The sequence below is a fragment of the Agelaius phoeniceus genome, chromosome 1, assembly GCF_051311805.1.
Source record: "Agelaius phoeniceus isolate bAgePho1 chromosome 1, bAgePho1.hap1, whole genome shotgun sequence".
Lineage (NCBI taxonomy): Eukaryota > Metazoa > Chordata > Aves > Passeriformes > Icteridae > Agelaius > Agelaius phoeniceus.
This window is the reverse complement of record NC_135265.1, coordinates 11,121,950-11,139,117: the sequence shown is the minus strand read 5'-3', so window position 1 is coordinate 11,139,117 and position 17,168 is coordinate 11,121,950. Positions and strand designations below refer to the sequence as shown.

At 44.5% G+C, this 17,168-nt stretch overlaps 1 protein-coding gene across 1 annotated transcript in view; it reads left to right on the top strand.

Moving 5' to 3' along the window:
- Window positions 1-8,987, top strand: part of ADARB2 (adenosine deaminase RNA specific B2 (inactive)) — a 306,178-nt gene extending 297,191 nt beyond the window's left edge. The window contains exons 9-10 of the mRNA XM_054642603.2: window positions 3,890-4,068; window positions 5,629-8,987. Coding sequence (XP_054498578.1) covers window positions 3,890-4,068; window positions 5,629-5,805 — 356 coding nt within the window. The 3' untranslated portion in view covers window positions 5,806-8,987. The remainder of the gene's footprint in view (window positions 1-3,889; window positions 4,069-5,628) is intronic.
- Window positions 8,988-17,168: the final 8,181 nt, after the last annotated feature.

Below are 17,168 nucleotides of genomic sequence, written 5' to 3'. Positions count from 1 at the left end.
AAAAAGGGATTTGATAAGAGTTTCCACCACAGAACAGCTGGGTTGGCCTTGCAGAATAAAAGCAAGGGGTCATACTTGGCCAGAGTGTGTATGTATGTCCAAGAGTCACTGCCAGAGATCTCAAGGGAATGAGAAGTGCATCAGAGGGAGACTTGTGTCACTTTAAATATCTGCATGTTTCTGTGCTGTGTTCCTCTTTTCCAGAGGCTTCTGTTTGGAGAAGCATTTCTTTCTCTCTTTGGCTGTATTTGTCAGTTTTTCTCAGCCCAGGAGAAGCAGTGGGAGGAATCTGTCTCTCTCTCTCTCTCTCTCTGCATTGTTTTTGTCTCTCACACCATTATTTGTAATCTTTCCTCCCCCCACAAATCCCAGGGAGGCAATGCTGATTAAAACTTACACTGCTGAGGCTTATGCTGCAATTCTTTTTCCTGGGAAACCCTGCCAGCATATATCCAGTGACTAAGGGATGGGCACCTGGAAAAAGCTTCTCCAAATGCATTAGAGACCAGACCTACACAGTCTCAGCCAGGCAACTCCACCTCCCAGGCAACTCTTCTTGTCTTGGACATCAGACCAGCCCAGGACTGCAGGAGTCCTTAAATTACAAGTGTGTCAATTATTTTGCCACTTGCTCATAGCAGTACAAGTGTTCCAATGGAGAGGAGAGTCATGGTGTGTGATGAGGTATACTGAGATTAACTCCTTGGCTCCACTGAAAAATAATCAGTGAGGTTTTCTGCTCAGTTTTCTATCAGTCCCAGCCAGATGGAACTACACTCTTCCACTGAGATTACTCTTGGGTGTAATTTTTAGAAGAAATGCCTTTTTTATATCCTGTCCTCTTAAGAGTGAGGCTGTTTCAAAGGGTATCCTGATGGGTTATGAGGTTTTGCTGGGAGAGAGAGGAGAAAGAGGACAGATTTCAGATCACATCCCACAGTACTCAAATTCCTATTATTTGTGCAAAGACTTTTTCTTTCAAATCTGACTGTCTTCTGTTGTACTCTTTGCTTTGTGGGTTTTAAGAAGGATGTTTTACATAGAGGAGAGAAAGTAACCTAGATTATTCGTGTTACTATCTAAATAAATCAAACCAATTATTTCTCAAAAGAAAAATACAGAGGAATTTTTTTTTAAATTATAAAAATATCAACAGAGAATATATCCGTGCTCAATATTTGTCTGTTATGACTCTCATGTTTTTTTCTTTAAAACTTCTTCTTTTGCATTCAGAAAAGGATGTGAAAATATCTTCTATTTACCTAAATTCATCTACTTACATATGATAGCTGGGAAGAGAAAGCATGAAAGCCAAAGGAGCCCAGAGGGGTTTCCAGGCACTGGGACCAGCCTGGGCTGCTCTCCCAGCCCCCATCTGAAGGGCACCCACAACCTGCTCTCCCCTCTGTGCAGCCTTTCCTGCTCTCCTCTAGTCAGGGATTTCACAACATTTTCATTTATTTAATGTCCTGTGGCAACTTTGCATGGCAGGATGTTTGCTATCATGCTTTTTGGCACTCCAGTCCTCTAAGCTTTTGGGTGCTGTCTTGACAGAGAGTGGTGCATAGTGTCAAACAGCTGATTTTGATCTGTTTGCATCTTGTTCTGCGTAGAGATGCTCGAGCAGCGCTGCAGAGCTATCTGATTTTCAAGCTCTCAGTTTAAATCCTGTTGCCTAGGTGAACTGGAGTTTTAGATGCAGACTGATCTGTTATCTCTGGGGGGAAAAAATTGAAAGAGGTATTAATATGACATGAATGTGTTTACAAATCCTGGGTGAGGTTATGACTTAGCTGTAATTCTCCTCTACACACGGTAGCGAGTTCAGTCCCAGTGACTGAGATGATTTCTGCATTTCCAGCTTTGTCATTGATACAAAGTGAGTTTGCCATATAATTTTTTTTTCCTTTCAAAGGCCACCTTTCTCTCTCTCTGTGTGCTAAGTTCCATTTGGCTCTAGAAGCTCCCTCCCAGGGCAGAGGGGACAGGGGAGAGAAGGGGCATGTCCCTCAGTGGCACTGCTTCTCATGATGCTGAGAGGCTCCAGGCAGGATGCAGCAGTTGCCTGCAGAGGCAGCATCCCGGCCAGACAGACCCTGCCCAGCCCTCCACTTCTCCCAAGGTGTCTTTCAGGAGCTTTCCAAGCTCAACACATTCAGTGGTGGGTGCAGCATTCCCACCAGCTCCCATCTCCTCCCATTCTGCCTCAGACCAGCAGATGCTCGTGGTGTGCATCTGTTTGTAAAATGAGATCCTGGGCAAGAAGGGCACTTTGGAAAGGAGGGGCTTTGATCTTTTTTCTTTAATCTCCTTCTCTCTGAACAGCCCATATTGGTACTTCTCACTCTCTGCAAAAGTTCTTTAAAACCCTCTCAGCAGAAAATGCAGGGACCTCTCTCTGCTGCCCTCCACCCAGCAGCAATGGAAGCAGTGCAAACCATGAGCTCTTGCTGGAGCTGCTGCAGGCAGGAGCTGCCATTTGGAATCACAGACCCAGTCCTGGCACTGGCCTCTGCTGGGGTGGCTGTGCCAGGCAGCTCCTGCCCAGCAGCACTGTCCCCACCTGCTGCTCCCCACGGTGGCTTTTGTGGTCCAGGTCTGCAGGCTAATGGCCCACACAGCAAATTAGCAGAGAGGGGCACAACAACTGGATCCAGACACATTATCCAAGGTCCATGTTTTCAAAAATATTCAAAGTGCTTCAGGTCACTCTGAGTTTTCCAGCTTTGGAAGCTCCCACTGTTGATTCTTTGCTGCAAAAGCACTAATGAGCAGGGCAAGGCAGAGCTCACTTGTTTGCATTTGTACTGTGCTGGAAAATAAGCCAACCACTTTCTTTATTCCTCTTATTTCTTGCAAAGACTAATCCTTCCCTGGTTTCAGGTACAAGAAATGAAAAGGCAACAGGAGTCATGGAAAGGCTGAGCTGGACTAAATAGTTAAAAAGAGACAAAAATTTACCTGATTAAAAGTAGTTCATGTACACACCCATACCTGACCTTGTAGCCCTGGTCTGCATTCAGAGCCAAGGAGATCTCACCCATGAAGGCATTGGCTCAGCATTGGACTCAGATGTCCAAAATTGGACATGTGAATGACTCTAAGGTTATGCAGTCATCCCAGGTGACTGTAAACATCATTATTGCAGCTGTCTAAAATTACACAGGATGCATTCAACTTAAAGATGTCCCAGATATCACCATTAGGACACAACCTAGCAGTTGAAGAAATTTGTGCTCCAGTACAGGGTTGGAATCTGGCAGGCAGAAACAAGGTTGGGACCAAGAGTGTTCTGTGCAGGTCTGTGATGTCTACAAGGTCATTATTAACTTGGATCTAACAATCTCTCTCTCTGTGATGATGAAGTGCATTGTTTTGCATTTTCTTATCCCCTGAGGCCTAGACATCCCCTCACAGCAAAGACCCCAGGATTAATAGCAGATAAATATGCAGGACTGTGGGAAGCTCACCTGAAAGAAATGGCCAAAAGATGGCCAAAAGATGGCCAAAGCACTGTACTGCTTAGTTCCTTGTAAAAACCTGTTATCCCATTAAAGCCTTTGTGAGAGGTTTCACTCAGCAACCATCACACTGCTGTCAACAGCTCACACTCTGATCCAAAGGCATTCCTTAGGCTAATGGAAGGTTTGCCTGCAAGGTGGAAAAAATCTATAGGAATTGCTAAGTTATGTCTGTCCAAAGCACTTGGTCTGGTTTAACCAAGGGTGACGAGAGCACGGGCAGTGCACGATGCCAGCGGTTCACTGGGGGTGTCTCCTGTGCCACCACAACCCCGGAGCAGCCTCCGAGTGAGCACTGGAGCCGCTCTTGGGCACTCTGGGCACTCGCTCTCCTGAGCACTGGAGTCACTGGTGTCCCTCTCCTGCAGGGGTGAGCCACGCCGGCGCTCGGCAGCCCGGGAAGTCGCCGGCATTCAGCGTGAACTGGGTCCTGGGCAGCGCAGAGCTGGAGGTGATCAACGCCACCACGGGCAAGCGCAGCTGCGGGGGCCCCTCGCGCCTCTGCAAGCACATGTTCTTCACTCGCTGGGCCAAGCTGCATGGCAAGGTGGGTCTGGGGCACTGAGAGCCCTGTCACATGGACAGGGAGAGATGAAGACAAGGAAAGAATTGTTCTATTAAATGCCAAAACCTCTTTCCTGTTGGGAAACGAGTGGAAACAAACACGGCAGGGTGATGGTGGGGAGGGAAGTTGGAGACAATTCCATCAACAAAGTCATTAGAGAAGGCAAAGGAGCCTTCAGGGTGGGCAGGTTTGAGCACAAGCCCAAAGGGATTGTTCTGCTCTGCAGGACACCCCAGGGGAAGGAGCCTGGTGGCACTCAACACATTCCAGGCAGTGGCAGGGTCTGTCCTAGCAGTGACCCTGAGCCTGGGGTGACACAAGTCCCAGCCTATCTCCTGCACAGCAGGTAGGAAGAGAGGCAAGAAGCACTCCTGCCACCCCAGAACAGAGTGGTCCTCACAGGAACAAAACTGGGGCCATGGCTGGAGCTATGGCTGGGAGAGCTGGATTGCTTCTGGCTCACACCAGGGATGAGGTTGGAGTGAGCAGGAGAGAGGAACTTGTGGCTGAGCAGGGCACTTTGCCCTTGACGAAGCAAGGATTTTATAAAGTCATCACTCTCTGCCCCTAGGGAGCAAAGGGAACAAAGAGGCAGCCAGAGAGAAGCCACTGCTGCCAGGCCAGCTTGTGGCCCACTGACACCCAGGCTGGCAATGTCACCCTCTCTTGCTGACTGGGCCAGTACATCTCCAGCCAGTACAGCCCCATGGAGTGCAGGCACACAGACAGGAGCAGCTCATTGCAGGCTGCATGTTCACCTTCCCCTTTAATCTGCCTCTCAGCATCTCTCCAGTATAGAGACAAGGACAAGAGCTGTTTGCTCATCAGGCTTGCCTTGAAGGTCCTTTCCCCACAGGTTTGGCATGGTAGAGACTTGGGCAGGTCAGAGGAGTTTGTTTAGTCCTTCTGCAGAGCAAAGGGGGCTCCCTCCTGCATGTCCTTCCAGGGGCACTGCACATGTGATATTGCTGTGGGTAGCTCCAGTGTTCCAACAGTTTTCCCACACCAGCACAAACCCTGATGCCTGATTTCTGCCCTGCCCTGGACAGGTTTCAGAGCATTCCCAGCAATAACAGACTACAGAGGGGAAATGGGAGAGTGTGGAAGACAACCCTTCTTTTTCTGTGTCTGGGCATTACATGGAAGCCCTGAGCTGCTCCACTTCCCAGGTTAAACTTTCTTTAAAGGAGTACATGCTTTAAAGACCTCCAGAAAGGATTTCTTTCAGTTTTGTTGGTAAAAATCATCTTAATTGAGAAGTAGCATTCTGCCTTTGTAGACCAACACTCGCTACTGCCTATGCCCACTCCAAGGCAGAGCTGTTCACCCCTTTCCTGCTCACAATGCCTCAAAACTGTGTCACCAGCATTTATTGCTTCCCTGGCTTTCTGGTCGTTAAACCAAAAGCAAACACACAAAGCACAGTGATTGCTTATGAAATGTAGACAGGAAGATTATACAGCTACTGAAGCCTCCTGTTTCTTTTGGCTCACAGGTTGGGTTTTCTATTTTTTTTTCCCCTCCCTGATTTTTGTTCTGCAGCTGAGCACACGAGTACCAAGCCATGGAGAGGTGCCATCAGTGTACAGCGAGGCAAAGCTGGTGGCTCAGACGTACCAGTCTGTTAAGCAGCAGCTGTTTAAAGCATTTCAGAAAGCTGGCCTGGGCACCTGGGTGAAGAAACCCCCAGAGCAAGATCAGTTCCTACTAACTGTGTGAATCACTCCACACCTTTTCTACACGACTGGATCAAACCAACTGGAGAGAAGGCGAGGCAGGACGAATGAGAGAATTGAAGCAGTTTGAGTTTTAATAGCAACCTCCATGGGAATATTTGCTTTTAATCCTGTATTGGAAATACATCAGTAGAAATGTGTCTGATGCACTGAACTCAACTTTAGAAAACTGCTTTTTCATGATCCCTTCCTAAGAATGTACCTGCCCAAATTAAAATGCCACCCCCACCAAGATTCTGCTTTTTATTGTTTATTGCTGTTGGTTATTACTGATTTGAGGTGTTAGTGGGCCACCTGTCTGATCCAAAATAGACCTTTGTTTTCCTCACACGATCAGTGCAAAAGTCATCACTGAATAATGGAAAATAGTGAGCAGAGATGGAAGTACCCCAGGCACACAGCATGACAGCAGGTCTCAGAGCATCCATAATCATCCACAAAATAAGGTTCCTAACCTCTATGCAAATATCTTCCTGTAAACTGTCTAAATCTGTGACAAAAAATTTGGACATCAAAGAAATGCAGCATTTTTAAACTGATTTTTCCACTGCTGGCTCTCAGCACAAAGCCAGGCATCAAGATGCCCTCGGTTTTTACACTTATTCCCTCTGACACCTTGGACAAACCACTTCACAACAAATCTTCAACTCTAGTCACAATTTGCATGCTGCAAATTTTACTTGTCTGGCCCAGTTAATCTCACATGCCTTTCAGAGACCAGCCAGGGTGCAGATCCTTGTCAAGGGGGCAAATCACCCCTGTGCTGCCTGCAGGGGTGCCCAGCTCTGCAGGGGCTGCCAGGGAGGAGCAGTGTGCCCATGCTCCTGGCTCTGGATCTTCAGGAAGCTGCCTAAAGTCAGGCAGGCTGCAGCAGGACCCAGAGCCTCAGATCTCCAATCCCCTGATGACCCAGAGCTCTGAATTAAGTGGGTGTGAGCTCAGGATGCTCCATGCAATGAGCAATCACCAAGTTGGGTGCCCACAAGTAAGACATCCCCAAACAAGAGCCAAACATTGGTTGCTTGGCTCTTCCCTGCCAAGTTTCTTCCCTGCCTCAGTTTCTCCACCTGTCAAATGGGGATAACAGTAACTGCTTCTCATCTAAGGAACTTGGCGGGATCAAAATGCTCTGGTCATATGGAACAGTGTAAGAAAGATTTTGTCACTCTTGCAGTGAGTTTTACCTCTCCACACAGTCCAATTGACATAAGCACAGCAGAGGCAACCACAGGTTTGGGTAAGGTCTTACTCAATGCATGAGCTTTCAGATTCTAGCTCTGTGTAAATGCCAAGTGTTATTATTACTCTTCATGCTCATCTGCAGCCTGAAAAGCAGATGGGGTTTTTCACTTAGGAGACAAGTATCACCCAACATTTAAATATTTTCTTCATAACTGGGCTGGGTCTGATACAATCTCATCTTTGAACCATCCCAACCTCAGCAGAATGCAGAAGATACAGTCATGGGAGAACTGAGCTTTGATAGTCCCACTGCAAAACCAACCTTCAGATGCCCTGCACATTTCTCTAAGTTCCTGGGTTTTTAGATGACAGGATTTGCGGGTATATAACTACTGTTTTCTTTTTATTCCTGTGATTGTCTTTAAATCTGTATATAACATGCTGCTACTGATTTGTGATAATTGTCTTGGTATTTTCTCAGAACTGTCAAGCTGAGTTACTTTTCAAACAACACAAGGCTCATATTTTTCCATGTAATTTCCTTTACACGGGAAACTGTTCCTATCAATAAAGATAGATGCTCTTTGTATAGGGTTTATCATGTTTGGAGAGCCATATACAGTAAATACATTGTTTATTGATGCCCACAATAGAATAGCTACAGTATTTTGATGAGATTTTATTTTTAGATTATAAACTACAAGATGTATCTATAGTGTCTTGTATAAAAACAATTGTGATAAACTAGAATTTTTAAATTAGGTAAAACAAAGCTCTCCCCTTCCAGAAACCTTTTCAACAAAATAATACATTCCATATTAACTACCAAAAATATTTTAAAAAATATTCTTAGAGTAGAAATAGCTTAAAAAAAAAAGGCAACCAAAAACTGAGTCTTTTCAATAATGGAAACACTTTGTGGTAACCACTTTGTCAATACTTTGACCACTTTGACAGCTCTTCTGATTAACATTTGAATACTTTTGGCACCTTCTGGAGCTTCCAGGTACCTGCACATGGTCCTGTCCTCTGACACAGCTGTTGCTGCAGGCCTCCAGTGTGATTTGGGCAGCAGATGTGCTCGAGGGGCAGCGGGCAGGGGCCAGCCCAGGGCTGGAGGTGTGGGAGAGGCTGCAGGGCACAGTGGCAGTGGTGGCCCCCCAGGCTCTGGCTGCTCCCACTGAGGAAGAGAAACCACAGGGCAGCCAGAGAGGAAGAGATTTCTGATGCAGAGATCCACAGGGCAGGGGGGAGCATGTCCTCTGCTTTTCCTCTCTGAGTTAGTCCTTGTTTAGCACACATGAGACCTCAATGGCTCTTCCTTACAGCTCCCTGCCCTCACCCATCCTCCTCCAGCCATGGCATGATTTCAACCCAGCTAATGCATTGTAATTCCACCAGGCTGGTGTTGCAGCTACTGTGACAACAAAGCACCATGCCTGGTTATTTTTAAGGACATAGAAAAAAAGTGTGGCAGGATGAAACGATCCTTTGTTGCAGGAAATACACAAATGCAACTCTGGATTCAGCTGCCAAAATGAGTTTAGTAGTGGGGACCAAACTGAGTCCCCACTGCAAGTGGGCATCAGCTGATCTCAATGGAGTTGCACCTGCTGGCACTAGGGTTCAGTATGACCTTAAATATCTACTTCTTCTCATTATGGGCAACAAGAGTGTGATGGGACCCCATCCCAGGAGCACACATGACCTACACACAGCATCTCCTGAAGCAAAGGAAAAATTTCTCAGTAGTAATTCTTTAGTGAAGATTCTGTACATAACATGCATGAGTGAATGGCAATACTGTACTAATGGATGTACATTTGTAATATTTGTAAAAAAAAGAAACAAAAAAGATGACAAAAGAAAATAAATCTGAATTTACATATGTGAATTTGCTGCTAAGTTCTGTAAATTGCACTTCAGTGATACCTGATAAGTGAATGTTTCTGTTAAGTGAATAAAATGCCAAGTAAAATTGTTCTTTCACTGTTTATTGACCATTTTTCACTATGACTTAGCAATAAATTGGAATGTGCTCCAGAATGCTAGTATGTATTTTCACACCTACTGTAGATCTACAGATACCTTCTTGTTCAGTTTGGATGTGATGCATTGTAGGAACCACACATTTGTGTTGAGAGAGGGATGTGGCTGCTCATAGGCAGGTGAAGGCGAAGCCATAAAGGACACAGTATTTTCCTGGAAGAAGAGTGGACTGGATACATCTCTAATTTGATCCTTCCAGGTTACTCTCAAAGATCTTTCTCACTAAAATTTAATACATTTTTTCAGATCCACATTGCATGGGACTTGCTGCACAAAGCTGCTTGAGAAAACCAAAGTGATGAACAAAAGGTCACAACATCTCTGCAGATTTCTGCTTCATTGATGGAGTGGCTCTGGATTGTTCTTGCTTTGAACAATCAGTATTCAGTCACAGCAATCAGTATTCAGCCACAGCAGACTAAACTCACACTGAGCCCAAACAACACCTTCCCCACAAATATTTAACCTTGAGGTGATTTCCCTTTGCCAGCCCTTATAGAGATCACTGTTGTTACCAAAACATCCAAAACTTTTCAGCAGCCACTGTGAAAATATGAATACACCAACAGCAAAAATTTTCAAGAAAGAGATTTCCCTGTCCATCTCCCTGTGAAGATGTGGTTCCAAGATTAAATTGAGCCTGACAGCTCACAGGGAGCCCCACCAGCTCACTGGCCCCACAGGTCTTTGCTTGCTCATGTTGAAGTCAGTCCAGACCCTCACAGACCACCCCATGGGTTTCCTTCCCCTGCAGGTGCTGTGCATTGCTTTATTTTCAAGCTAGGACTTTGCTGCAGTTTCATTTCCTCAGCTTGGATCTATGTCATTAGGTATTGGGGCAGGATAAAGGGAAGCAGGGAGAAGAAAGCATTGGCAAGGTGAAGTTGCCTGTGCGGAAAAAAAGTCACTGTGAGCTGACCCAGTTCCATCACAGCCATGGTGGAATTTTGCCTTGAGCTGTAGCTGCTACTGCTTGACCATGGTACAAACCATGGCACAAACTACAAAGCAGTCATTAGGGCAAATTGTAGGGATGGATTTCATGTTTAATCTCATTAAGTTTAAAGGTAAATACCTGAACTTCATTTAAAACTTTACAGTGTACACCTCAGCATCACCAGGCACAGTTATTTCTTTTTCAACTGTATATTGGAAAAACAACAGAATAAAACATGAACAAGCTGATACATTGACTAATAGAGGGCTTCACAGAAGTGCCTTCTTCTGAAATAAAATAAATAAGTCCTTCTGCTGCAGTTACACCTTGATAGCCATGCTCCTGTGTTGAAGAATGAAACAGCTCCCTAAGAGCTTTTAAAGCTTTTTGATTCATTACCATTGTGCCTATTGCCCAGCCCTGAGACCTGATTAGTTTGACTGGTTTCAGCTTGATCATGTGGATAGCTGGAAATCTGAGCAAAGTCTGAGATTTTTTAAAGGATAGTGACAGTCTGATTGGATGGAAAAAAAAAAAGAAAAATCAAACAACTCAAAGACATACAAGCAAATGCAGACATAAATGCAGACATATAGACACATGGCTTGTTACTACTCCAAGGCCTCCTGAATAAATGACATGGCTTGGAAAAGGAGGATTAATAATTATTGCCTTTTCAGCAATGAAATAGTTCTGCTCAAATGCTTTATTCAACCTGGCTTTCCTGGTAATTAAATCCTCTATTAGAGAAGTTTATGTTCTATTTTATCAACTTCCTTTGCAATACAGAATTACTTCCACCAGACCATTAAAGCCTTGTTCTGCCACAGAAATGGAAAGGTCCTGTTCATTCTCCTCCAGCCCTGAACAGGTGCCTTTACAGCCTATAATGCCATTAAATGATCCAAGCCAAGAGGAGAACAGCTCCTTCCTTTGCACACAGTGTTACCAAAAAATACCTCCCACAAAGAGAAATAGCAATGTGAAGAATGGTACATGCAGGTTTGACTGCTCTTCTGACAGACTGGTGCCCTCCATCTCTTACAACCTCAAAGCCAAGCTCAGCTGTTGGCACAGGCTGTGTTTGACACCCCCTGAAGGAAGGTGGAGTTCCCTTCCTCCCCAGCATCACCAGCCCAACTACACCCAGCCCTCCCTTCCATGGCACCAATGTTTGCTGCTTATTGCTTTTACTCCATTTTATTTTAACAAGCAAATTCAGGGGTTTTGCTCAATTAGGAATGCTAACTCTAGATCTAGAAGACAACACATTTCTACTGTGGGTTCTAAAGTGAATTGTGGCTTGTTCATGTCCTGGTCTCAGTGGTAAAGGAAAGTATTTTCAAGAATAACAACAGCATCCCTTTGACACTACAGGCTCCTAAAATCCTGACCATGACACAGAACAGTGGGACTTGCTCCTAAATCTTAGGTTTCAGTGGGAGATTATCAACTGATAAACCCCTCAGGCTGCTGGCAAAAGGGACAGGCAAGAAAATTAGCCAGTTGTGTGCAGAGGATGTGTCTCATGTTTATAACATTTCACAATATACAGAAAAAGCTAAATGATTTGTGATTATAATTTAATAACCTTTTGGCATGAGAGAGAACTAAAAAGACTTGATAATATAGCTGGTTTTGGTTTGGGGATGCTCATCTGGGAACAGAGCAGACTTAGGTACTTGTCTAGATTTTACCCTCAGATTTGAGAAAGAGATGAACAAGTGAAGATCCCCCGAGGAGGGAGCATTTTCCCTCCGGGCAATGAGTTAACAGCACAGGAAAAACCTCCTTTGCTCCAGGATCATTTTCACCTTAACCACTTCATCCACCCAGAGGATCGGTGTTTAGCTTGCATCCATTTCCTAAATTCCCTGCACAGAGAAAAATGTCTCCATAAGATGATTTTTGTGTCTTAAAACTGTGTCAAAGAGATGTGGAGAACTTTCCTGCTCAAGGGTCTGGCCTCTCCCCACTGGTGAAAGGGAATCCAGGCTCCTGCACTGAGAGGTCTGTGCATGGGCAGGTGACTCCAAAGTGTCTGCAAGCCACAGGACCTTGTGCTTCTCCATTGTAAAAACCTGTGACTATTCCTTGTCACAGAAAAATATCTTTTGAGTATTAATACTACCAGGCATTAAGCAAAGGATACAGTACAGATATACACACACACACACACACACATATATATATATATACACACATATATATAGTATTTGCAGGGACTCCTGTGGCAGGGAGAAATGATGCATCTGACTCCATGTTCTCAGAAGGCTAATTTATTACTTTATGATACTATATTATATTAAAGAACAATATACTATACTAAAGAATACAGAAGGGCTACTTACTGAATACTAAAAAGATAATAATGAAAACTCTTGACTCTTTCCGGAGTCCTGACACAGCTTGGCCCCAATTGGCCAAAGGGTCAAAACAACTCACAGCAGATTCCAATGAAACAATCACCTGTGGGTAAACAATCTCCAAACACATTGCACATGAGCACAACACAGGAGAAGCAAATGAGATAAGAATTGTTTTCCTTTTCTCTGAGGCCTCTCAGCTTCCCAGGAGAAAAATCCTGGGTGAAGGGATTTTTTTCAGAGAATGTGAATGCCACAGACACACACACACACACACACATATATATATATATATATATCTGTATATGCAACAGACTGACCTGGTTTTTAGTGTTAATGTGAACATTTTCAAATTCTGGAAAAAGGCTGTTCCAGCAATAAGTTTTAGTGCCTGACTAAATTAAATTAACATATACTGCACCTACTAAGAGGTTTGGTGAAGGAGTTTATTCTTAACATAACTTTGCTGCCATTGAAAACATTGAAAGCGTCCTTACTGGCAACAAGAGATAGGTAAATACCAAATTTATGTTTCTACCTGAGAGCTAAGAGTATTAAGGCCATGTGAATTTTGTGTTTGTTCCAAATCTTCATTCCTAGCCCTGACACTTCTGTACACACTGGAAAACCAAAACCATACATCACTGCCATCTGAGCCTTTGCAGCAGAGTTTCCTTGTGGTGGCTCAGCATTTCCCAGATATATTTTTTTCATCTGACCCAGTACCTCTTTGACCCTCTAACAAGGGAAAATACATTTGAAGAACCTTTCTCATTATTTAGAACATTTGCTGTACAAGTTCAGCTCTGTTTTCTGTGTGCAGCTTTCCTAAAATATTCTTTTATCTTCTTTTGCAGTTACTTAAGGGGTGAGGCAGAGATCACAAGTAGCTAAATTGTACATCTATTTGTCTCATCACCTGCTGGTCTTTCTTGAAGAACTGTGGCCAAAGTGAAGACTGAATCATTCTGAAAATAACCCCTTTCTCACTCAGGGAGGGATGTGGAGATTATCCCAAAAATATCGGTGAAATGCAAAAAAACCTATTTTGGCACACTACACTATGGGATTGTTCATCTGCCAGCTAAATGCAAAGGATTTCAAAGGACTTAGAGTGCTGCAACTGAGTAGTATTCAGTTTATGAAGAGACTTGGGGGTTAAGGTCACAGGATAAAGGTACATGAAAATATTTCATCACTCCCTCTCCTTGTGCTTTCAAGAGCAGCTCAATGATTTGCACCACTGGGCACCGAATCAGCCTGAGAGTGTCTCCAGACAAGGCTGCCCTGAAGATTACCCTGTGAAATGACATTAAACTGGTGAAGCATTTTAGTGGTTATGGGATTGGCCAGGGAGTGCCATATTATAGTCCTGCTGCTAATTTCTCCCCTCCTTTGTCATTCTTCCCACAGTTTTCATGGGAAAAAAAAGCTCTATTCAGTCACTGCAGGTAAGATTAGACAAAGTTTCCTGGGAAGACAGAAAGGAAAATTCAGAGTGGTTCCCCCCCCATCAGAGCAGTGCAGCAGCTCTGTCCCAGGACAGGTCCATAAAATCAACTTAATTTTCCATAAACATGCTCAGTTTTTTGCTGCTGAGTCTTTCTCCTTGCCAACTCTCATTACAAATTTACCTGGCAGAAAGAGGCTCAATGATGTCCCAAATCAACTGTTTTCAGAGCCATGGTGCCACTGAGGTCAGGTGCTTTTGTGTTCCCTGCTAGCACTGCCAAGTGCCTGCTGCTAATATAGATAAATGTAGAACAACACATGCAGAAACATTTAACCAAGCTAAAAATACACCTTAAACAGAGCACTTCTCTGCACCTTTTACAGGGAGGTTGGCAATAGTTCAGCTGTTACTCTTATTACTGGTTGCATAGTTTGACATTTCCTGTCCCCTAACCTGACTTTTTTACTGCTAGAGGGGTCTAAGCCACACAGGCACAGGTTGCTGCAGAGGTGCTGGGTCTGGAAATTACTTGGGTTGCCACATGCTGCTGTCTCATGCCTGCAGCAGCTGTAGAGCTGGGCAGGGTCCTCTGCCTCCACCCAGCCCTGAGTGCCAGCTCCTCCTCACCCTGCAAGGGGAGCCTCCACCAGAGCTGATCAAAGGGTTACTGCCACCAGTGACAGGAGAGATTGTGCTTATGAGTCATAGTGGCCTTTAATGCAAGCCAGAGAAAAGAAAACTGCATTAATTTATATTCCTTCCTATAAATTAGCAGAGGAGAGCTCTTCAGTCCTTCACATCCTTCTCCCCAAGCATTGGCAGCAGCAGCCTGAGCTGGGGAAATGGCAGGAGCTGCCCAGGAAAAGTGAGCTAACAAACCAGCTGCCTCCAGCTTGGCAAGCCTCTGGTTTGCCTTCCAAAGGGAAAAGCCCTCGTTGTCTCCAAGGAGCTTCTGCTGCCCATGGGCTGGTAGCTTTGGCATGTATGTAAGTTTATATGTGCATATTTATAAACCTATATTTATGTCCTTTTGCTGAAGTGCTTCACTCTATGTGCTGAACTAGGACATGGGTGCTCAGTGGCCCATCAGCTGGCCCAGAAAAGGGGATACAAGACTGCATGTCCTGATGTTTAAGCAGTAGTTTTACTTCCATTTAAGCCAGGATTGCCTCTGGAAAATGTATATGTATACCCCCAAATCCCTGGCAGTGGAGTCCAGGCAGGTGCCCAGTGAAGCAGAGCAGGAAAGTTGATCCTGCTGAACACCTGGTGCCCTTTTGCTTCTCTTTTATCCTGGGATTGGCTCTCAGAGTAGACAACAGGGTGGGGAGGGCTGAAAGGAAGGAAGGCAAAGGGTCCACTCTGTGCAGTGATGGTGACACTGCCAACACAGGTCCCCTTCCCCTTCTGTCTACACTCAGACCATCCACCAAACCTCCCTGTGAACACACAGAACTGAAAAACACTAACAAATAACACTGGAATAATTCACATGTTTGTTGTTCCAAACAGGCCCATTTTAGCTGTAGTACACCCAGTGTCCTTACCACAGTAGTGAACAGTACAGGTGCTGGTCCCTTCCTGATGGGAAACTGAGGCACAGAGTGCCAAGGTGGCCACAACAAAGCCCTGCAGGTGAGGAGTGCCTGACAGGCCATGCACCCTTGGGGCAAACACCTTCCTCCTCCATAATCCTTCCTGAACCACCAGTGTGGAACCTGGTGAGGAGAAAATCTCTGCCCTGGTGAGCCACAGATGGTGAGCAATGCTCTGGGTCAGCTCAAGGACCACCATTCCTTTAATTGCCCTGAGGAATCAATTGCCTGGGAAGGCTGAGGAATCCTGGTTTTGCAGCACTTTTAGACAAAATCCTATGAGGAGCACAATGTCTGACTCAGCCTGGTGGCAAGAACACATTGGATCATTTGAACTGCTGGCCTCAGTTTCCTGAGCTAAAGCACTAAAGTACTTCCTTTCAATACAAATTGACCTGGGAAAAAAGAAAGGATGGCAGCAAGCCAGAAAGGTTTAAGGTAAAACATATTAAAATACATTGTGGAATATTGAACTGTAAGATCTATTAATTTGTCATATTGCATTATGTTATGTGATAGCTACAGCACACTAGTAGCAATCATATTATCAACATATGATATGTACACATATCTTATAATTGGCACAAATATTGACATATCATGATATAACCCATATTTTTTGGCATATCAGAAAAAAGATGCTAAAACCCCACAAAGATAAAATCCCCCTGAGTTTCTAGGCACTATATAACTGCACATGTAGGTGCATGAGATGAAAAGGTGAGACAGGCACGTTCCATTTTCTGCCCAGTAGCAGCTCAGCACTTCATTCCCATCACACAGGCAAGCCAGGGGGAAACATCCCAGGTGGTGGGAGCTGGTCTTGACTCTCAGTGGTTCCTCAACACTTGTAGGCTCAGGACTGATCTAAAATAAAGCTTCTGGTTGTACTTGGCTCCTACATCTGCTAACAGCACCACTGTGGCCTGAGGGGCTGAGACAGCTTGCTCTGATCTCACAGGGGGATCAGCAGCCCTACAGCGCAAGGATTTAGTCATGAGAAAAGTTCCAAAGAGGCACCTGTGCAGTTTTTCATCAATATTTTGGATGATGTTCTCACTCATATGGTTTGGTTTTAGGCAGCCCCGCAAGAAGCAGGGAGCTTCTTTGTGATCCTTATGGGACCATTCCAACTGGAGATCTTCTATGAGTCTACAATCATAGAAGATTGTAGAATCATAGAAGACAGATTCTCTGTCTCTCCCTGCCTGCCAGTAGCTCTCTGACATCCTCTGTGTTTCCAGTGTATTTAGTACAACATGTATTTTCTCAAAACTTTCTATCCATCATCCATAATGTATAGCTGAAGTGTTTGGCTTCAGTACATTTACATGGTAATCAAATCATTAGCCTGGGGGAGGCATAACACATTAATGACTTTAGAAATGTTGGTTAAACTCCAGTCCTGATCAAAGAGACCAAAATTTATTGTCATTCCTCTAATAGCCATGTGGTAACCAAAATGAAATCAATTTGATGAAGATAATTAGGTTCCCATCTCCATCACCACACACTTAGTACAATTAGGTGGAATGAGCTTTCCCTCCCAGCAATATGATACTGTTAGCACAGACAGAAATACTCCAGCAGCACCAGCCAGGAAACATTTACTGAAATGAATATTTTTCAAATTAGAAACTGCTGGTTCATCAGGATCTGAATACTCCCAGGAGTATCCACACCACACACACAGGTCCAGGGTGTAGGAATGTGCCCCCTTTCGATGGAGTGACCAAAGTATCTTTTATCTCCTTAAAAAGGAAA